At 47.3% G+C, this 23,102-nt stretch overlaps 3 protein-coding genes across 5 annotated transcripts; 1 reads left to right on the plus strand and 2 right to left on the minus strand.

The window, feature by feature from the left end:
• Positions 1–3,520: 3,520 nt before the first annotated feature.
• On the minus strand, positions 3,521–6,860 carry LOC122625970. 3 transcript variants are annotated; one of them, XM_043806049.1, is made up of 3 exons: positions 6,031–6,860; positions 4,486–5,917; positions 3,521–4,387 (listed from the first exon to the last, which is right to left on the minus strand). In XM_043806049.1, the coding sequence occupies exons 2-3, from the start codon at positions 4,555–4,557 to the stop codon at positions 3,521–3,523; spliced, it is 939 nt and encodes a 312-aa protein (XP_043661984.1). In that variant the 5' UTR covers positions 4,558–5,917; positions 6,031–6,860. The 3 variants fall into 3 exon arrangements, with proteins under 3 accessions (XP_043661984.1, XP_043661981.1, XP_043661982.1); XM_043806046.1 differs by having other exon boundaries at positions 3,521–5,917; positions 6,056–6,860; XM_043806047.1 differs by having other exon boundaries at positions 3,521–5,917; positions 6,275–6,284.
• A 462-nt stretch (positions 6,861–7,322) lies between these two features.
• On the plus strand, positions 7,323–23,036 carry LOC122611963 (WD repeat and FYVE domain-containing protein 3). Its single transcript, XM_043785401.1, has 18 exons — positions 7,323–7,479; positions 8,509–8,837; positions 8,892–9,137; positions 10,673–11,027; positions 11,089–11,275; positions 11,331–12,656; positions 12,720–13,735; positions 13,812–14,391; positions 14,457–15,649; positions 15,707–19,065; positions 19,124–19,227; positions 19,297–20,209; positions 20,270–20,444; positions 20,554–20,760; positions 20,815–20,916; positions 20,987–21,121; positions 21,192–21,306; positions 21,404–23,036. Exons 2-18 carry the CDS (start codon positions 8,541–8,543, stop codon positions 21,567–21,569), a joined length of 10,476 nt encoding a protein of 3,491 aa, XP_043641336.1. The 5' UTR covers positions 7,323–7,479; positions 8,509–8,540; the 3' UTR covers positions 21,570–23,036.
• LOC122611964 lies at positions 9,246–10,513 on the minus strand. Its single transcript, XM_043785402.1, has one exon. The coding sequence runs from the start codon at positions 10,449–10,451 to the stop codon at positions 9,270–9,272; it is 1,182 nt and encodes a 393-aa protein (XP_043641337.1). The 5' UTR covers positions 10,452–10,513; the 3' UTR covers positions 9,246–9,269.
• Positions 23,037–23,102: the final 66 nt, after the last annotated feature.

The following is a 23,102-nucleotide window of genomic DNA, read 5'->3' on the forward strand; positions in this document are numbered from 1 at the left end:
ATTGCGATATACATTGCGATGTACCATGTTTCAAGCGTTTTTTGGAATGTTAATTTGATTTCTGGTTTGGTTTCGTTTTCGGTTTCTGTTTCCATCGCTTTGCCTCGCATTTATGGGCATATGTGGTACCCATTCATTAGGCGTGAATTGTCGAGCTGCGTAACGCCCAATCCAAAGTTAGATATAGGGGTTACTGGTGAAATAGCCGAGAAGTCCGTGGGCCTATATTAAATAATTATAGTGTCGAAGCTAAGTGACTTTTGGTATGCGCTTGTTGGAGAAAACTTATGGAGAGAACTTGACCTGCCATGAAAAAGTAATTTGGGGAAAGGGATTTTAATAATGGGTTTTCATTCACACTGGCATTCAAATCATCTTGACCCGAACTCATCACTCGGTACTCATTAGGCGTTGGATATTCAATAAATCAGATGTATTTAAGGAACTTTACTTATTTCCCTATTTACATTTTCAAGACAAGAAATGTGACTGCTAGTTAAATATTTATTTAATAACAAAGTTAAAAGCCATTGTACTTCCTTAATAGAATTTTAGACAATAAATATAGTTTGCCGCTTTGTTGGATAATTATTTTTAGCCAGATCGACTGCTTCACACCTTCAGATAGTTGAAATTAGCAACACAAACTTATACCTAGTTCTTGGGAAGCATAAACTTGAGTTTGGACCACTCCCCTTCCATTTCCCAAGAGCCATCCGCAAAATAGAGTCATGAGCAGAGTCAGCAACAAGAACGAGAAAAAGCGTCCAAGTTGCTTTTTGTTGGCAGCGGAAATTATTATTAATTGCTTGGAATGCCTGCTGCCTCCCAGAAAACCAAGCTCCAAGCTATGTACATGCTCCATGCTCCCTGCTCCCTGCTCCCTGCTCCATGGTCCATGATCCGTGTTCTTGGCCAGCCTCTAATGGCTTCCGTTGGCGGGGCCAGAGTTTTTCTGCCCTCCGCTTTGATACGCTGCCTTCCAATCATTTCGATGACGTAAAAAGCCGCTCTGTGGCCAAAAACTGGCCCGAGTTCTTGGCCCCGAAAACCGAAATCCAAAAAAGAATATCAGTGTGTTCTGTGTGGGGTAAATGCGTTGGATTGCCGCGGATTATTTGGACTACGGTTACGTGTACGAGTACGACTACGAGTGTGAGTATGAGTATGAGTACCAGTTGGAGTAGAGGGTACAGTGGGTTATTGGCCTTGGCCAGTCTGACAGTTGGCGTGGGTAAACAGTTGCGAGATTAGCGCTGTGCGGCCAAGCGTGCTCAGATGGTCGCCTTCTGCCAACAAATGCAATTGCAGCTCCAGCAATTGTGCAGCCCAGAAAGCAGAAAGGGGCAAATTTGCCAGCGAATCCAACATCGACAACTCGCAGTGCTTTCCGCGGGCGGAAGCACCAAGCGTAAAGTTGAAAGTGGAGTGGAGCATTCAGCTGCACTGAGAGCAATGGGGGTGGCTTCTGAGCCCGCCTAGAACAACATTGGTCAAATCGTTATGAAAATTCAGAATTCAACACTGGGTTACTGCTTTGTTTGTTGTTCCCAGATTTCGTTACCCAAATCGACGAAGTCTGATGATAGATATTATAATATAGGAGTATAAATTAATAAGGAATTTCAACTTAGAAAAGTGTTTTTTTAGAGTTCACCTGGTCGAGGTGTGGGTGTCTGGAAGCTCCCAACTATTGTGCTATCCACAGGGACGGGCGCTGAACAACAAAAGCCAAACAACGACAGACTGACAGACTGGCGAAGAAGGTGAACGACTCTCCCTAATTGAGTTTGAATGGCGGAACGAAAATGTTGCAAAAAGGTTGAGGAAAAACGTGGCCGTTGCAGTGATTTCGCGCAGCAATTGTCGGATTTTTGAGGAACGCTTTTCCACGGGGACTGACCCATGGCAAAACTGGCGACTTCGCAGCCAACAATTGAACTTTGAAGCGGGTGGAAAGTCTGATGGAAAAGCTCTAGCAGCAACCTAAAATACTCTGCAAATGAAGCCTTTTGTAGTTGGCTTTATGCGTTTATTGCTCGGAAAATGTCGGTAGGATCTAAGCTTACGCAGTTCTTGGAACTTTTTCTATAAGGTTCCTGGTTCTCTGAAGTGAAAGTCTCATATTCAATTAGAAAAGTTTTCTCTGGCATGCGAAAGATTGGAAAACTCTGCAGATACACCAGCAAGCATTATGCTTTTTAGGAAATCAAGTGGTTGCCATTCTCTTGCGAACAAAGTTACCTAGAGAACATATTTCACTGGAAATTATCTGAATGAGTTGGCCAAGACTGACCCAATTGCACACCCCATCCAACGCTTTCATCACCGACTTATCACTGGCAGTTGGCAATCTGGCAATCTGGCGAAAGTGTCTCAATTTCTGCGCCATGCAACATGGAATCGCAATCCGATCCACCATCGGATCCACCATATCAAACTCCAGACCCATACCAAAACAAAAAAAACCCAGCTGGCTTATCGATCGAGCTGTTTGCTCTTTGTGTTGCCCAAAATTGTTTATTTACTTTGACACGTTCAGTTGGCGTCTGCGATTGCTGTCGCTGCTCCGGCGGAAAAATCAAATGAAAATGGCCCGCGTATTTCCGTAAACGAGGCTGCAACTTGCCCCTTTCGGATTCGTTTGCCTCGGCCACCGTCTGGCCGATCAGTGCGTAATTTGTTTATGGCAACAGTTGCCTCGATTAGAAGTCAGCGTTGACAGCACCATGGATGATTAAGTCTTGGAAGACATGGCGACATGTGTGGCAGCAGTTTTTGAGTTGGTTTGTTGCTCCTCAGAAGCCGCCACCGCTGCCACCGCCGCCGCCTCGTGGCAATTGGTGGCAACATGCGGCGACATGGGATAGACTGCCACACATTTCCACCCTAATGATTCTGACCCTGAACGAATTTGAAGTGGTTTCGGTCGCCTGCCCCTCGAAGACGTAAACACATCGATGCGGTAGCCTTCGCGTATTTATTTATGTAATTGCACCAAATGAGTTGTATGCACATAGTTCAGTTCAGTTGTTGCCGCAGACGTCTTGGTGGGAGATGCAACCGTAGGCCAAGTTCCAGCGAACGAGGAAGATGGGGTAAACTCATAAATAAAATACGTTTTATTTAGTTCTTACAACGGAATTTCAGTGATTCTAAGGGAACAAACAAAAAACTGACGATACAACCACCTATTACTCAGCTCGTTTTCATTTGTTTCTATAAATTAGTAATGTAGTAAAATAAATGGATGGGCACAACGAGAACAAAAACTAAATAAACTTCGAGAAAACCTTGGGGTATCGTTTTGATATTTATTTATGCAAAATTAGTCACAAAAAAGTAGTTATTCGTTTCAAAAGTCACAGGCTTGAAAATATTATTTATAAACTCTTTACAATTTCTATCTTTTCATTAAATATCTCAAAGATTGCCTGAGCCGTAAGATGAAAATATCTAGATAGTTTTATCCAGTTTGGTGCAAATAAAAAATAGAAAAAGGAATAGAAACCCTTGTCACCTAAACATTCCAGATGACGGTCTCCCCGCCCATGTCCATGGTGCTCCAGCCGAGGGCGCTAGCCACCAGTTGCTGCAGCTGGCGCAGCGGAACACCAGACTTCTCCAGATCGGCGGCCAGGGAGCGGTACTCCTTCAGTTGGCGCAGATCGCGCAGCAAGCGCCGGAACTCGGAGCCGCGGATGAGGCGGATGGCAGTGGAGAGATCCGAGTCGGAGGAGTAGAGTCGCAGGTACATGTCCCGCAGTTCGGAGCGGGGCAGGGCGTCACGGAGATCCTGGAGGAGTCCGCGGACTCCGGGGCGGCGGTTGGGCAACTTGCTGGTCGGTGGGTCGGAAATGTGAAGGTCGAGGAACACGCGCACGAACTCCGCGTAGTAGGTGGGATCCAGCTTGAGCCGCCGGCAGACATAGTCGTGGAGCAGCTGGTGCTGCTTGCTGGCCTTCAGCAGCTGCACTTGCGTCTTGAAGCCATCGCTGCGGAGCAACTTGATCAGCTCCCGAACCTGGGGATCCTCCACGGCATTGGCCAAGATGTTTTTCAGTTGGGAAGCGGGCAGAAGAGGACGGGCCACGCGGACGAGATTGGTTAGTCCACGTTTGGCACTGGTGGGGCACTCCTGGTTCTCCTTGGGCAGCAGGATGTCCTTGGGTGTGGACTGCTCGGGAGTGGCTGTGGTGCCAACTGGCTGCTCGGTCACTTGCCGCGCGAATCGTAGTTGCTCATGCTCCTCCCACACGGGCAGCCAGTTGATCTTGTGGGCATCCTTTTCAATCTCTGCATCGGTCTCCGCAACTATGTCGGGTAGCTCTTGACCTTCATCTGGAAAGCCTTGGACAGGGTAATAGGTGGTGCTATCAGGGAGCTCCTGGAAATATATATTATAGTAGAGATGCGATTTTAAGTAGGGCGTGCGTGAACACATTTATTTGTATGTATAATTGATTGGACGAGGTTCAGCCTTACCTGGGGCTCCTCCACCAAATGTCCTGCGACCAACAGCAGGCAGGAACTGAATATGACCACCAATCGCTGCATGATGAAATCAATGCGAAACTGTGCCTCCTTTCGCCGCTGTTTTCACCTTTTATAGCACGCCAAGCACTTTATCTGCTATTTGCCCAATTCATATTTACCCGAAATATTTCACAGGCAAATACTTCACTCGCATTCAGAGCAAAGAATCAACAAGAACAGGAACACGGTGCCCAAAATAAAAAGTGGAACGACCTTGTCGGGGTCTCATCAAAGAAAGCTCATCAATCTTTCGTACTGTCACACCATCATGACATCGAATTGCATCGTAAAACACAGTTTGCAGTGGAATAATCGCCGTTTTTTATTGCTAGGATCTGCGAAGAGCTCTCTTTTTACGAGGGTACGACTTCCTTCCAGTTCGATTATAAGTTTTTCTGCATATCAGTACACCCTTTTACTCTACATGCAGGGGGCATACTAAATTCTTAATGCTCATTCACTTACCTATTCGATTTGTTATTTAAATTTAAAAATGAACATCAATACTTTAACCACTCACTCATGCACATAGGCGATAAAGCCTGAACATTCATGGCCATTGTATAAGCGATTCCCATCCATCTTATGGCCCGTTGAGATTTCACTAGGCAGGCATCCAGCCAAACAAGTTAGTTGCCCCATAAAATCCCTTATATCCCATAAAAATCTTCACCAAAACACAATCAACCGAAATTTTATGTTAATCCCAAAAGCCCCGGCAACCTGAAGCATCTTCATGCTCGATTGGGACTCGCTTCGCAAAGAATGAATATTCATGTCTTTCGGGAACGGAGGCCGGAATATCCTTAGACGCCGCCCGGGGTTTTGCCAATTCCGATACGCAAATGTTTCGCTCATTGTCAACAACAGCGCTGCGATGAAGTGGCGGACTCTGAGGCGAAAAATAAAAGTTATTCGTTCTAACAAAAAACGGGGGGGGGATGCCCCCGCCTAATGAGTCCCCCATGACTGCTGTGCAAATGATTTTTGGGGTTACGCTTTTAAATTTGCCGAAAGCCCCTCGAGCGACAGATGCGGTCCTTGCCAAATTCGCGGTGATATATGTACAATTCACTGGAAAATCCCCTTCTTCTAGGCTTCCACTCTTTTCATGAATTATCTTGGCCTTGGAAATAAAACGGATATAATTGTGTGGAATATGCTGGTGTATCTTAGCATGTGCCGAGCACTTTGCTCACAAAATTCAAATAGAATTTTTGCTGCAAAAAGGCGTGGTCCCAATAAAAATGATTTAATTACTTTTCTCGAGTTTTCTTCAAGTGTGGCATCAATCAACCGAATATCATTTTACTGGGCTACCCCTTCTTGGTATCCGAGATATTGTTCCAGTTTTTGTCAGTTGTCGGGCGCCTATTTATAGCTGAAACCCAAAAATCCATTAGAATATTGCCGCAGACAAAGGACTGCCCTCTCAAAACCCTGCCCCACAATTCGCGAGGGGGGGTTTGTCGGACGGGAAAGTGCGCAAAGTACCTGTCTGGGTGGTAAGATATAATACCTGAGGAGTGCCAATCCCAAACGCTTTCCCACATAAACAAGCATTAGGGAACACCGGCTTAGCTTGTGTGTGTGGCTAGCTGGAAAAGTGAGGACTGTGGGAGCGGGTGGATCCGGGCAGTCACGCAAGGGGTCAGTGGGCGTGGCGGGGGCAACGCCCAAGGGAAAACTAGTTTTGGGGAGCGGGACAGTTAGGCAGTCGGGAATGGGGATAACTCACCCGATGCCAGACAGCTGGGTAAATATTTAGCACGACACGCCTTTTTCTTTTGCACCCCTAATTGATTCAAAAGCGAAATTTTATCCGCATTAAAATGTGGAGACACACTGAATTGGTCTCGGGCGCTGGGAAATTAGATCAGAAGGACGTGCGTGGCATTTAATGGCCTCCCCAATCAAACCCAATAAACTTACAGCAGTCTCTGCCACAAATGAGTCAGCAAATTGCATCATTACCAACGCATAAAGTTCACCATCGGGTGTTCAATCAATATGCAAATAAATTTGTTGCCATATCCGACAGCTATCTGTTGATGCTGACAATTATAACAAGTGGAAGTACAAACACAAATATTAATAACCCCTAGCCAGAATCAACACAGAATCTCACACTCATGTGGAAATTGGACGAGACAAAAATTTGGAAATCAATGGCCGATGGCCAATGGCCTAAGAATACACATTATTTGCCCAGATGCGAAAGCACTCATATAATATTATTTACATCAACGAACTTAATTATTGGCACACATGCTCGTTAAGTAAGTGCTAATTAAGAACCTATTCAGTTAATGAGTTTATGATATTAAATCAGTTTAGTTATAGAAAACTGTTTAGTATGCTGACTAAAATATAAACTCACAAAATATGAGCATCGTAGGCGATGTCCAACGGACTTTTTATTAAAAAATATCTACTAATCGAGATGTAGCCACGCCTCTAAAATTATATATGAATAACAGGATAAATCAAATGAATCATAAAATTATTTTTAAAATTATTTTATTTTAAATCATTCTTCAACCAAAACGAAAACATAAGGGCTTACATAGGATAGCTCCGAATATTTTCTTTTATTGGACTCATATTTAGTTAAAGATTACTTAAATACATATTTACAGATTCCTTATCAGTACAATTGAATTTGAAATGTCGAAGTTCGACCGCCGATCACAATTCAAAATGCACCCCTGTCGTCTGGCGCCACCGAACACTGGCTGTGGTGGTGGAAAACGTGAACAGCTGATGGCACTGGCAGCGCTACGCAACACTGAACAGAATAACGAAAAGAGAGTACAGACGAAAAGCTGGAGAAAATTTGTTTCACATTTTCATCCGTGAAACAAGATGTAAAGCGAGTGCATTTAGGCCCCAAAATAGTGAAAACTCACACGGGAAACACAATGCTAGCGACGGATAGCAAAAGTAAGTGACGGCTGCACGAATTAAGCCGGAAAAGTGCCTGTGAAAATTTTCAAATTCGACCTGACTGCTGGTGGGTGAAAGGGGAGGGTGGCGAGCGGAGAGCACGAGCGAGAGTACGCAAGAGAGGAAGAAAAATCAATAAAATTGTCGTGAAGCGCGATTGACTCGAGCAAAACAAAGTGCGACACGAAAGAGAGCGCAAAGCGGACTGCGAAAAAGCAACAACAGAGCGGCCGTTAGCTGCCCCAAATGCGTTGGCCGAAAAGAGAGGTCAGATAGTAGGTACTCCAATGGGAGTTGGAGTAAACAAACAAGTGCGCAATAAGTAAACCAAGAACAGCTGTCTCGCACAAAACGTAAATATTTCCCGTATATATTGGATAATAACCACTATCCCTTGATCGGTTGATCGCTTTGTAGGCGTACGACGAATCGAAACGAGTCGAGTCGCCGGAAGAAGCAGAAACAGAAGCAAGGCAACGTTCATTCACTCGCAAAAAGTAAATACTCGCGCCGAATACAATGATCGCACTTTTCGCGTGATTCACCTCCAGCGGCCGCTAATTAAGGCGACGGCAGCAGAAATAGAATAGCTGCGAAAACAAGCAATAACGCGAGCTGCACTGTGCGGCGTTGTGATTTGGAAGCCACTCAATTGAAAGTGTTTGTGCTGGTGTCAGTGCTGTGCAAATAAATCGCCAGAATTCCACACCGTTGGACAAAGATACAATATCTGCAATAACCAGATTCTGTGGCAACATATGCTTAAGTTGCAAGCAATGTGACGACGCATGGCAAAAACGACACGTACTGAAAGTGCAAAAGTTCATTAAACTGACTCGAAACCTATTGTTTAAATGTATGCTTTAAATAGTTGCAAAATACTGTGAAATATTTTTCTAGATAATATAAATAATCTAAACTCGTTTAAAAATCCAGATTATAGAACAAATGAATCAAAAAAGTTGTCACATATGTTTAGTAGAGGTATTTCACTAATTAAGGTCTACACAATTTTCCCTCTTTCAGATTAATAGCACCGCCAGTCAACAAACACAAAGATGAATGTAATGCGAAAGCTGCGCGGAGCGGCGAGCGCAGGCAGCGTCAGCGGCAGCAGCAGCGGAACCTCGACGGCGAACAACAGTTCACCCGGGGGCAGCAGGAACGGCACGGATGTGGGTGCACCGACCGCCGCAAATGGACGGAGCGGGGAGGAGGCTCTGATGGACGCCCGCGTCCAGGTGAGCCTCAGCACGCTAAAGAAGCTCTTCAACGAATACACTCATCCGCGGGAGCCGCTGAGCGAACAGGAGCGCGATGGCAAGCTCTACGAGATGCTGCCCCTCTTCTGCAAAGTGAGTGAATCAGTCGGTGTGTAGGAATTGGCCACTAACTTCGCATTCTTACAGGTCTTCAGCAGCTGTCCGGCAAACGACATGAGCGAAAAGTTCTGGGACGTGGTCGCGTTTTGCCAGCAAGTGTCCCGTCTCATGGTCAGCGAAATCCGCAAGCGTGCCTCCAACCAGAGCACGGAGGCCGCGTCCATTGCCATCGTCAAGTTTCTCGAGGTGGAAACCACCGAGGAAACCAGCAGCGGATGGATGCTTTTGGCTACCCTCAATTTGTTGGCCAATGGAGATGTCTCCCTCATACAGGTATGTTACATTTGAAAATCGATTTCAATATCATCCATAAAAAAAAAAAATAGTCATTTACGGAAGTCAAAAGTTCGATAGTTCCAATTTTTTTTAAGGGAAGGAATCAATATTACTGATGTTTAATGTTTTCTAAGTTTGCTCAGTTCCATGTTTAGAAGAACGTTTAATTTCTGAGTCCGTAGCTTCTCCATTAGTTATATTTGGGTTAGGTGCTTCTTGAACTTCTTGCTCCTTTTGTCCTGCATCGCTTGGCTTATGGAGCAATTCCGCATTGCTTAAAGTTCTGATCCGAGAATAGCTGGAACCCTGTTCTACCAGCAGAATCTCCGACTTCTCCCTTCTCTCGGTGTCTCCCCACAGCGTAGATCGCCGGGTTAGCCTGCGATCCATTCCACTGGGTTTCACTGTGGCCTCGCTGTTCTGACTCGACCGATTTGAAGTGCTTCTGTCCTCGATTTTGGCCCACAGGCTCGAGGAATCGCTGGAGCCGCGCCAGGCTGAAGCAGATCGGCGTAGTTTATTCGGTTCCTCTTCCATGGACGGACTGTACTCCGAGACCACCGGTGTGCTGTCCGATTCACTGGTGGTTATTGTCGGCGTGGAGAGAAAACTCTCCTCACTCTCGATCTGATGCAACGAAAAAAACTTTTTACGAGCATCCCCAAGGAACTGCCACATGCGGGCTACAAAGTGTGGCTGCTCCACCTCCGCATTCGGCCGGAAGTACAGCGTCTGAGAACTGGCCAACTTATAGTAGCAACTGCAGCCCTTGCAAAGAAAGTCGTCCACTGGCTTGGAAAGCACAAACAGTCCGGTTGATCCAGACTCCGTTCCCTCAAAGTACGTACGGCCCGTCGCCTGACGTTTCCAGTCGCCGGGTTCCATGCGCATCAGCAGATCGAACACGTGGAACATGTGCATCAGGTACATGGTGCCAGTAACCAGTGCAGCGATGCTCTTCTGCTTGCAGTGTGCGAAGTGCGGGTGTTCCAGGTACTCGATGGTGGAATTGATGGAAGCCAGGTGAGGGTCCTCCATGGCAGTGCGCATTATCAGCAAGCCGCAGAAGTAGTGCGACAGCACGGCACTCAGTGTGAGCAGCAGCTGGGAGGAGAGCACCGAACTCCTAGCTATCATCAGGCGGAAAGCACCCAGTGCGGCGAGTGCCGTGAAGGAGGAAAATGTGGCGCAGTATAGGATCACATGCGGAGTGCGCTCTTGCCAGTAGGTTGAGCCCCGTATGTGGAAAAACATACAAACACTGCCCAGCACCACCTCGATGAGCTTGAAGAACACCCAAACCTGGTTCATTTCACAGACTCACTATACAATTCTAGATTAAAATGGCTGGGTTTTTGTTTTGGCAACTGATCAAAAAGGTTGTGCGTGAAGTATAAAGTAGAATCTACAAACAAAACAAACAAAATATAAAAATGTTTACATAAGTGGTAAAAGATCTCCTTTTGCAAAAACGAAAAATACATACGGAAAATGTTATATATTATATATCGCCCTTCATTGGTCCATTCTAGGTTATGACTGCTGCGGCGGTTCCCTCTACTTTAGTGAAGTGCTTGTACTTGTTCTTCGACCTGCCCATAGTTGAGGACGATGAGCCTTCAGCCGACGGAGGGGCAGTCAGTGAATTTAATGCCCACGAAAGGCGGACGCTGCTGCAGAAGGTGTTTGTGCAGCTGCTGGTCAAGCTGTGCTCGTATCCGTATCCCGCTGAGGAACTAGCCCGCATGGACGACTTGACACTGCTGTTCTCGGCCATCACATCGCCATGTCCCATCCACAACATTGTGTGGCGCAAGAACGCAGCTGAAATCCTGACCACAATATCAAGGAATGGCCTAACCGATGCCGTCGTTAGCTATATACATTGTAAGCATGGCGGACTTAATCAGTACAACTAAATATATATATTCTTAACATGTTTCTTTAGCCAAGGGCTGCATGGCACTCTGCGTGGACAATATGCAACGCCTGACGTTTGGGAATCCATTGGAGATCGTTGAAATGTTCGTCACGGTGTTCTGTTTTCTCAAGGACTCTAGCCAGGTTTCCCAGATTCTGATGGATGATTTTCGCGCATCTCAGGGTTACGTGTTTCTCAGTGATTTTCTACTCAAGTAAGAACAATAGTTATCTTGTTAAGGCACTTCTTAAGCACTTCTTTATGTTCAGGTTTGACAACAATCGTAGCCAATCATTGGAGATTCAAGCGGCCATTCGAAATCTGGTTCTGATGATCTCCTCGTTGTGCATGTGTGGCTTTTACGAGCTCCGACCGCCAGCCTCGCAGTTCAATACAGCTTTTAAGCTGCAGAACTTCCAACTCCCACAGGCAACCTCCAGAGAGACATGCGTGCGAAATGTGTACGCCTTCCAGGTGTTGCAGAACGTGTTCCTTAAGTCGACGACGCCTGCGCTGTGCTGCACGATTCTGGATGCCATTTCGCGGGTATACCACTCGGAAAATGCCAACTACTTTATCCTAGAATCGGAGCAAACGCTTAGTTCGTTCGCAGAGCGAATCCACATGAAAAGCCCACAAATACAGGAGAAATTCTACGATCTGCTGGAGTTCATTGTCTTCCAACTGAACTTCGTGCCGTGCAAGGAGCTGATCAGCCTTTCGCTTTTGCTCAAGCACAACCAATCGACGTCCTGCAGCATTCTGTGCCTAAAGACACTGTTAAACATTCTCCGGCACAACACTGTTTTTAAAGATGTCTACCGCGAAGTGGGCATTTTGGAGATCTTTGTTGGTTGTCTCACACGATATGCAGCTCATGTGCAAAAAATTACCAACGGAGATGAGTCAGTGGTGGTGGAGTTGGATAGTGAAGCGGAAGAACAACGGTTCGATACGCTTGGAAAACATGTCTTGGAGGCTCTCACTATGCTGCTAGGAGGTGGTGCCAGCAACAATGCCCAACTCTTTCGCGAGTACGGTGGCGCTAAGTGCGTCCATGAGTTGGTGAAGTTCAAGCACTGCCGACCACAGGCTCTCGGAATCGTAAGGGAGCTGATTCTGTCCGCAGGTGGAGACGACGACATGCTCCACATACTCTCACTGATGCACAGCGTCAGCCCACTACAAGTGGAGTTTAAGATTCAGATACTAAACATGTTGCTCGGCTGCCTGAAAGACTCTCACCGCACTCGGACCGTCTTCCGCAAAGTGGGCGGATTCGTTTACGTAACCAGTGTATTCGTATCTCTGGATGGCAGTATGGCCCTTCCTCAACCGGACATTCCACAACAAGATCTCATTCTGCTACTGCAAATAGTCTTCCAGACTCTAGCCACCGCTATGAGATTTGAACCGGCCAACGCCAAGTTCTTTCACCAGGAGATTAGCAGCAGCTCTTTGTGCGACACACTTCGTCTGCTGGGATGCTTTGGAGGATCGTGTGCCTTACAGGACTACACGGGCACCTATGAACCGCAGCAGTCGCTCCTCAAGTATTATCATGAGATTTTCAGCGGCGATATACTAAGCGTCAGGTAAGTTTTAATATACTCCTTAGATTACTATCTTTAATTAGTAAATTTGGTTCATTTTCGCAGTTTCTCTGAAGACGTGCCATACCCGTTGTCTTACGTATGCATCGTATTCCGGCTGCTATACAGTATTGCCCTGGACAATTTTGAGGCTCCAAATCTAAGCGGCATTATCACACTCTTTAGCGATCCTCCGACAACCTTGCGATCGCCGAGTAAAGAGTTGGCGCCACCCGTGCATCCCAGCCAGCTGAATCTCACGCAGCCCAGTCCGGAGCCTAGGATTGTGCACCCAGGTGTGGTTCTCTGCATGCTTCAGCTGCTCCCCGCCGTGGAGTACGACTTGGCGCCTCTGCAGGCGGTGCAACTGCAGGTATACCTAAGCGAAATCATCAAGTCCTTGGTGCGAAGCGAACGCAACCAGCAGATAATGTGTGACCACGGTCTGGCAGAGAAACTGCTCAAGCTGACTCGAAAAGCACTTGCGGAGGAGTCGCATCCGTTGCACGTGCCAATGCAGTACATTCTGGAGCGTCTTGCCGCACAAGCCCTGCAACCAACCGAATTGCGCCAGTTCCTGCGGCTGGGTGAGCCACTCTCGTGTGCGGATATAGACCTTCAGCAGCCATACAAGCTGGGCGGGCCCGTTCCGCTGACTCGCATCAAGACTCTGGTGTCTATGACAACGCCTCGTGACTTCCGAGCCCACGGTTCGAGCACGCTCCCGCCCTTCGTGGAGCTGGACATGTCTGCCGAGGGATTCGGTTGCTTGTACCTGCCTTCACTGGCGCCCCAGGCAACGGCCACCGCTGGCGGAACCATCGATGCGAACAGCATTGGGGGCATCGGGGCTGGTGACCGCATCTTTCCACCACAAACTGGACTTACGTACTCCACCTGGTTTTGTGTGGAAAAGTTCTCAGATCCTAAGACGGACCCTCACTGTGTTCGGCTTCTTACTTTGGTTAGGACTATCCACAATCCACGCGAGGAAAATCTGGCATGTTTATCGATTTTGCTTTCCGCGCGGGACAAGGCGATCGTCGTCTCGACCCAGGAGACTTTGGTCACACCCAGAAAAAGTAAGTACTACTATTGGGTTTCGGGTTGTGTTTAGATATACTCGTAAGAAATCTAATCTAATGTCCATTCTTTTAGGTATCGGTGACTGGGAACCCGAAGGATCGGATGATGGTATCGCTCGCATATGGTGTCCTGATCTTTTGCACGAAGGCCAGTGGCACAACCTGGTCGTTGTGCTCAACCGAGCCGTACTGAAAAATTCGAGTTTGTTCCTCTATTTGGACGGGGTTCCCATGCATACTCAAAAGCTGCACTATATTGCCCAGCATCCCGCAGCGGGGAACGCCAGCTTAACGTCGCCTACGCAGATTTTTGGATATATCGGTACTCCGCCAATATGGCGGCGTTACTCCCGTCTCTGTTGGAAGCAGGGCGTTTGCCACCTTATCGAGGATGTGCTTACCCAGCAGACGGTGCAGACAATATACCAATTGGGACCACACTACATGGGCTCGCTGCAAGCTCCACAACTTGGCAAGCAGTCGGAATCATTGGCGCCTTTGGTGCCAGAGGATCGCGTCCTCCTGGGTCTTAATGCTAAAGCGGTGTCCAAGCTGACACTAGTTAAAATCCGTAAAGTTTACAGTCGAGCGGACAACAAAAGCATTGCCAAGCAACTGAACATGAACTCGCACGAGAATGCTACGCCCATCAAGTAAGTAGAACCTATGATTGATATAAGGTAAAACAGTAGTCTCATATCTGTATCTGGTATTTTAGAATTCTGCACAACTCTGCTGGACACCTTGCAGGAGCCGGACGTTCCCTTGGCGGCGTGGTCGTCGGTTATCTGGGCGTCAGAGTATTTAGTCCGCATCCCGTCTCAGCCATGATCGACACAGTTGGTGGCTGCAACGTGCTCCTTGGTATCATTGCCATGGCTCAAGACGTAGAGTCCTTATACGCAGGTGTTAAGGCTTTAACTTGCGTGGTGCGGAGCAATCGCGCGGCCCAAGCAGAGATGGATAGAAAACGATGCTACCAGACATTGGGCATGTTCTTCAAAAAGAAAAAACATCTGCTAAACTCGCACATTCTGCACCTGACCTTTGGTCTAGTAGGCACGGTGAACAGTGGACAGGATATGTCGGCCATTCCAAATGTGACGGCCTTCCAAGATCTTTTGTGTGATCTTGAGATTTGGCATAATGCACCCAACGGACTCCTGCGCTCCCTACTAGAGCATCTACTGGAGCTAGTAGTGGAGTCCAGCGACAAGAAGCAGAACGTAAAGATCATGCGCGACCTGCAGCTGCTAGTGAAATTGCTGCACATCATCACTCAAATCCAAGACCACTCGACACGAGAGATCCTCTTCAGTCTGCTGGAGACACTACTGGGCGGTCAGCCAAGGCACACCGATCTGCTGCTTTTCGGTCAGTATGTGGCGGCCAAGCTGCCACAGGCCCATTCTGGAGGCTTGGAACGTGCCGTGCTTCTACCCAGCATGAAAACCCCTGCCGAAGACCAGGATGGTGGCGTGGCCCAGAACATATACCTACGCAATCGCTGCCTATCGCTGCTCCACGGACTGCTATTCACTCCGCGAAACACCGTAAACTATGTAATCTGCGACGACATTTCCAAAACATTGGGCATGGATTGGTTGCTACTCTTCATGCAGCCGCATGTGCACTTCACCACTGTAATCATTGCAGTGCGCATCCTGGTCGTAATCTGTGCAAACGAAAGTTTTCTTGTGCGCTTCCGGGATGCCACCCACAACGGGGGTTACCTTCGGTTTACGGAGATGGTCTCACAGCGAAAGATGCTGGGTCTCGGGGCCCAGCAGCTCAACCAGCGACCGACGAATGGCACTGGAACAGTCATTGTAGCCACGCCACAGAACACCATACAACATCTGCCCACACAGATCGCAGGAGAGGTTCGTGCAGCGGCCTTAAATATACCAGGTGGGTACAAAATTGAAATTGACAAAATTGAAATGACAATTATTATTTTTCATGCAGGTTTCCAGCTTCTTGAATGGCTAATGAATCATCACCTGGACGTTCCGGAGCTGTACTTCCTCATTACCGCCCTGATTATGGGACAGCCCGTAAAGGTGTTGGCTACTGAGCACACAAAGTTCGATCTGGACCGCGTCTGGTCGTTCCTCTGGGGAGCTCCTGTCTCCGCCAACACGCAGCTGCCGAAGCTCAACATTTGTCCCGAGGGCGTATGCGTACTCCTGGCAATGGTGCGGGGAATCGTTCATGGTGGGGAGTGCGCTCCATGGCTGCACAGTCACCCGGAGACAATTATCCAGCTCCTCTTTAGCCTGTACCAAAACCTCACTGACTTTGCGCCTGTGATGATGACGGGCGATGTAGTCACCTCGCTAGTAGCTGTGCTATTTCCGTTGGCATCCCGTCCTGCTGACTCGGAGCCAAACAGTGGAGCATCGACACCCACAGACGATACAGGAAGCAGCTTTGCTTTGCCACCGCCGGAAACGCTTCATGGAGCTCCGCAGCCCAAGCTAACCGCTCATCCGGTCTGTAATTGCATTATCGACTTCCTGCGCGTTATCGTCGTGGACTCTCTCGGCTTGAACATGCAGGGCAAACCTACTCCGGTCATTGATCTCGTGCTGGATGCAGCACCAGAATCGGCTGAGTTACCACTGCAAGTGCAGTATCAGACCCAGATAATTATCGCTTTAATGGATCACCTCCTGGCTGCCGACGTGCTTGTAGGCGAACAGGCAGCGCTCCCGCTGGTGCCTCTCTTGCAGAGCCAAATGCAACACATCGCTCCAAACGTGTTTTACCTAACCGCCCGCATCGTGGACAAGCTTTGGCAGGGATGCCTTGCCCGCAATCCACACGACATTTTCGATTTTGTCATAAAGCTGATCGTACAGGCCAAGCGACGGTCCTCGTCGTTGTCGTTGGAGCATCTCCATCACTCGCTGAATCGCAGCATTCTCTTCCTGCTCTCCCGCCCCACCGATGACTCGCGAGCTGACCAGATGAGCGTGCTGGAGGCGCTGCACAAGATCATTCAGCACCGCCTGCTCATTTTCGGAGCGGGCAACCACGAGCTGGAATTCATTGGGTGCCTCACATACTGCTTGCTGCAGTTAACTGCCGATATGAAAATTATTTTGGAACCAGCCACCAGCCGAAACACCACATGGCACGTTAATCCGCAGACGGAGACGGCGGAGCCCAAGGACGAAGATCTCAACCAGTTACAGGGCAGGAACCTGATCGTTGGCGCTGCTTTCCGTGTTTGGGAGGAGCTATACGTATGCAAGAAGCCTGCCATTGAGGAGGTATTTAAAGTCTCCCTAACATCCCCACCGCCAAACTCCAAAGCACCTGATCTGCAGACCACGCGAGAGCAGGTAATGGAGCTGGCTTCCAAACTATGGTTCAATTATGTGGAGGCGGAACGCAAGGCCACCTATCGTGCGCCCTGGGAGCTGCACACCCAGATCCAGTCAAAAATCCAGAAGGTTACTGGTGGCTTATCCCGTCTGACCAGCAGAACTAAGACAAAAAAGGAGGAGCTAGTACGAACCAGGTCGACCCTAACTCGCGAGGCCGCCTATGAGTCCACTGGCATCCATGTGCAGCTCATAAAGGATCTTTTGGAGTTGCGAGCGAAGCAATACCAGCAGATGTTGCAGCACACTCAGCGCTACGTCTACCAGGACTGGGTGCAGTCGGAGATGGAGCTTACCCGGGAGCGGGGGCTATGGGGTCCCACTGGCAGCTGCTCACTGGATAAGTGGATTTTAGACACCACCGAAGGACCCCACCGTATGCGCAAGAAGACGATGCGCAACGATGTCTTCTACCTCCACTATCCATACAGACCGGAGTTGGAGCTTGCGGACAATCGGCAGCTTAAGTACAAGGTGGCCTCCAGTCTGGACAGCAAAACGTACGCGCTGCACGGACCGCAGCAGCCACGTATACTGGCCGAGGCCGCGGAGCACCATGCGATGCAACAGCAGAGTTCTCTAGAAGCAGTACACTCGCATCGTTTGGAGACCAGCAGTTCGACATCAACGCCACCACCCCTGGTTCTACCCAAACTATTGGGACACGGATCAACACCCTGTCCACAGGAGTCAGTGGACGGCAATGCACCAGAGGATGACGAGGAAGAGGAGGATACCTCGATGACCAGCGATAATGAGACCTTTTTGCGATTACTAGAGGAGCAGGAGAAGATTAGCTTCATGTTCCGCTGTGCAAGAGTCCAAGGCCTAGACACATTCGAGGGACTTTTGTTGTTCGGCAAGGAGCACTGTTACATTGTGGATGGCTTTACGTTGTTGAAGAACCGTGAGATTCGTGACATTGACACCCTGCCGCCAGGAGCTTATGAGCCAATTATTCCCAACTCGGGTGGAACCTCTTCCACAACTTCGCGGGCAGTGAGCCACAAGCTCAGGCAGTGCTCCAAGTTCGCATACGAAGAAATCCGGGAAGTGCACAAGCGACGCTACTTGCTTCAGCCCATCGCTCTAGAAGTATTCTCCGAGGATGGACGAAATTATCTTCTCAGCTTTCCCCGCAAGGTGCGCAACAAGGTTAACCAGCGGTTTCTGGCTCTCGCCACTGCCTTGAACGACAACGCGCAGCAGTCCGTGGCGGGACAGAAGCGCACGGCTAGCGTGGAGCAAACAGCTGGCATCTTTAGCGGACTGATAGGCGAGACTTCGGTGACCCAGCGATGGGTGCGCGGCGAGATCTCCAACTTCCAGTACCTTATGCACCTGAACACACTGGCCGGACGCAGCTACAACGACCTGATGCAGTACCCCGTTTTTCCCTGGATCCTAGCCGACTACGATTCTGAGGAGTTGGATCTGACAAGCCCAAAAACCTTTCGAGACTTTTCACGCCCAATGGGCGCCCAAGCCGAGGAGCGCCTGGAGCAGTTTCAGAAGCGGTTCAAAGAGTGGGACGATCCGCACGGCGAGACACCGCCATACCACTATGGCACACATTACAGTTCTGCGATGATCGTGTGCTCGTATCTCGTGCGGCTGGAGCCTTTTTCGCAGCCATTCCTCAAGCTGCAGGGCGGACACTTCGACCTTGCGGACCGCATGTTCCACAGCATAAAGGAGGCGTGGCTATCTGCCTCCAAGCTGAACATGGCCGACGTCAAGGAACTCATCCCGGAGTTCTTTTACCTGCCCGAGTTTCTCTGCAACTTCAACAGCTTCGATCTGGGTACCAAGCAGAATGGCGAGACACTCAACCACGTTATCCTGCCGCCGTGGGCCAAGCACGACCCCAGAGAGTTCATCCGGCTGCACAGAAGTGCTCTGGAATGCGACTATGTCAGCCAGCATTTACATTTGGTAAGATTACATATATACTAATCAGTTTAGTGGAGTCCTTTAACAAGATCTATTGCAGTGGATTGACTTAATCTTTGGCTGCAAGCAACAGGGACCAGCCGCCGTTGACGCAGTTAATGTGTTCCACCATCTTTTCTACGAGGGAAACGTGGATATCTACAAGTAATAATCACAATCTTTACTATTACCTTGGAAACAAATTGTAAATATATTTCCTTTGTTCTCTTACAGCATTGACGATCCACTCAAGAAGAATGCCACAATTGGTTTCATAAACAACTTCGGTCAGATTCCAAAGCAGCTGTTCAAAAAGGCGCATCCTGCTAAAAAGATGGGCGGCTCTCGTCACTCTGCGCTAATAGATCCTACATCTCTGATTCAGGGAAATAGCACCGTGCTGCAAACCGACCGCCTGTTCTTTCACAACTTGGACAACCTGAAGCCCAGTCTGCAGCCCATCAAGGAGCTGAAAGGTCCAGTCGGTCAGATCTTGCAGCCAGACAAGACGGTATTTGCCGTGGAGCAAAACAAGGTAATGATGCCGCCTTCGTACACGAAATACATAGCCTGGGGCTTTGCCGATCATTCGCTTCGCGTGGGTCTGTACGACACGGACCGGGCATCCTTCGTGTCCGAAGCATCGGCACAGAACTCGGGCGAGATCCTGACCTGCGCCTGCCCAAATGCCAAGATGATTGTTACAGCTGGCACCAGTTCCGTGGTGACGATTTGGAAGTTCGATGCGAACCGAAAGAGCCTTGCCGTTAAGCACTCGTTGCATGGTCACACCGACGCAGTGACATGTCTAGCGGCCAGTGCTGCCTACAATGTCATCGTGTCCGGATCGCGAGATGGCACAGCCATTGTCTGGGACATGACACGGTTCACTTTCGTTCGCCAGTTGCGGGGTCATGCTGGTGTGGTGGCGGCCGTTTCCATTAATGAGCTGACCGGCGACATTGCCACCTGCTCAGCCACCTGGCTCCACGTGTGGTCCATCAATGGCGATGCCTTAGCTATGGTCAACACATGTGTGGGCAGTGCGGATCGCATGCAGCAGATCCTGTGTGTGGCATTCTCACAGATCCGGGAGTGGGACCAGCAGAATGTCATCATAACTGGCTCTACCGACGGTGTAGTTAGGGTGAGTATGTGAATAGTTTACAATAAATGGAATAAATCAATGGTCTGTTTACACGATCAGATGTGGTCTCTGGAGCATACACAAGTGCCCATCGATCGCAAATTGAAGCGAGGCACAGAGGTAACTTCGCAGGACAAGCCCGACTCCGTCTGTTTGGAAGACAAGGACAATAAGGACGACAAAATGAGCCTCATGAAGCAAATAAAAAGTCTTTCCCAGTCGGAGGAGGAAATGGGTAAGTTTTTTGAATTTGTATACCTTTGCTTGGTCAGAATCTCCGTTCGTCTTACGAATCTAAAAATGTTATTATACATTCAATACTGATACTATTTCTTCACCCGCAGAGATCGTCAAATCCGCCTCGGAAAGTAGCATTTCGGAGGCCTCACAACATAGCCATGAATCTAGTAAGTCGGCTGATACAGGTCCCAAGGCTGAAGTGCAAGGTGAGCGCAGGAAAAGTTCCATTTCTGGAGCAAAGTCCCTGCACGAAATGAAGTCTGCCACCGTAGAGGGCCAGGGCGGCAGCTACGATCCCAAATCCAATGAAGGTATAAATGTACATTTGTTAGAATGCTTTAAACTAAGATCATACGTTTTTCCAGATGAACATTCTATAAGGCCGAGCAAATCGGATACAAGCCTCACTGACGGTTTCGTTGTAATAGACAATGACAGGCATAGAGGCGATCAGATTCTTAGAAAAGGTACGTTTTAAGTTTAGGCTGTGCGTATGTAAATGATTTATAATGTTTTTATTTATTTCTATTCATTTAGGCTTCAGATGGCAACGTCAATTAATGTTCCGATCAAAGCTAACCATGCATACGGCATACGATCGCAAGGACAACGCTGAGCCAGCCAGCATTACAGCATTAACAGTGTCGAAAGACCATAAAATTTTATATGTCGGTAAGTGTCGCCCAACAAATGCATATACAAAATATAGGGCATTTAATAAAAATGTTTTAATATTGTCAAGGCGATGCACGCGGGCGCATCTTCTCATGGAGCGTTACGGAACAACCTGGTCGCGGGGTGGCTGATCATTGGCTGAAAGATGAGGGAGCAGATCAGTGCGTCAAATGCCACGTCAAGTAAGTTGTTAAAAAGAATAAACCATCCGAATCATTTCAGTTCTTTCATTATTTTAACAAAAATACATTTGTATAACCAATTGTTTATTGATTTCAGATTTACACTCTATGAGCGAAAGCACCATTGTCGCAACTGTGGCCAAGTTTTCTGCAACAAATGCAGTCGCTTCGAGTCGGAAATATCACGTCTTCGAATCCTGAAGCCGGTTAGGGTGTGTCAGGCGTGCTACAGTCAACTGCGCACGAACTCGTTGGACAATTAGGAAAATTATGTGGCATGCAGACACAAGTAACCAATCGAAAGCTATTCATGATAATGTGTTTATTTGTTAATGTTAAACGTAGTTAGGTTTAAAGCTTTTATTTATTCTTTCGACCCAATCTTTTATCCAAATCAAGTTAATTTAACTTCAACCAAAGGCTGTTATATGATTTTACACTCTATTTTACATAGTTTAATCGAATTTTGTATGTACACAATCAAAGTTGCAATATAATTTATATATTTATTTATAACTATTTATTAAAAACCGCGTTAAACCATAATAAATGTTGCTTATACATACATCGCAAGCATTGACAATTAATAGTTATGTAACGCAGATGTAAAACTCTATAAATATTAACTATTTAGTGAGACTTTCGAAGCATATATGTATGACCGACCAGACTACAAAAGTGGCGAGCGCACAAAACTCAAATGTCCCTTGTAGCTTGATGATTCCCGTAGTGATACACAGAAAGGCGTCAGTCCACACCAGCTAAATCAATAAAACACAAACTAAGCACCGCCAGTTATATCAATTAAATAGTTAACTCAAACACTTCTCTAGCAAATAAAACCAACACACATCACGAAGGATATCGCCGCACCTTTTGCGGGTACAGAACACGTTTTAGCACACAACAATACAACCTCACACTAAACTAATGGCAAGTAGGATTTCTCAACACTACTTATAAAGAGCATAGAAGTAAAAGCAATTCAAAAATGTATTAGGTGGGTCACGACTTCTAAGAGCAATATTTCTTATTGCACTTATATTTACCATGAACTACACAAGGAGAAATGCAAAAGTTAATGTATAGAAATGAAATGTGAATGTGCCGTTTTCTGAAACAAATTTCCCAACCATTCAACTCCTTCCATCTATTACTACAAGAACACCCAAATACTAAATAATTGTACATATAAAGGTCACATAACAATGAAAAACTCTAATTATAAGATAAAGAAATTAGATAAATCTATCGGTAGCGATTGTAGAAGAAACATTCCGTATTTTGTAGAGAATCTACATGTTGCATTGATAATAATTTACAAATATAACATATGGGTGGCTGTTAATATGTAAATGAATGTTGTGGCAGGAGCAACAAATGCAATTCCATTTTCCCCAGTCTGTTAACTCAATGCCCGAACTCTATCCAAAGAATACGAAGCACCAAAGCCAGAGCAAATGTAACATTATTACCCATACAAACTATACAGCTCAACGTTTTCAAATGTGTTATACGAGTATCTCAAATCAGAAAGGAAAGTGTTAAGTAATCAATACCTAGCCAGTTAGTGCAATACGAAGAACACCACAACAACCACGGGCAACCTGTCCTAGCATAACAACCTATACCATACATAACTATAAAAATATATATATTTATTGTTAGTGTGTGAGATAGAAAGCATACATATTACGGCATGCGAAGTTTGAAAAATACAATTTAATAAAATGAGCTATGTTAACACACAATGCAGCATTTTTATTTAAAAACTAAGAATCTACAAAAATCGAAAA

This window comes from Drosophila teissieri, chromosome 2L, assembly GCF_016746235.2.
Source record: "Drosophila teissieri strain GT53w chromosome 2L, Prin_Dtei_1.1, whole genome shotgun sequence".
Taxonomy (NCBI): Eukaryota; Metazoa; Arthropoda; class Insecta; order Diptera; family Drosophilidae; genus Drosophila; species Drosophila teissieri.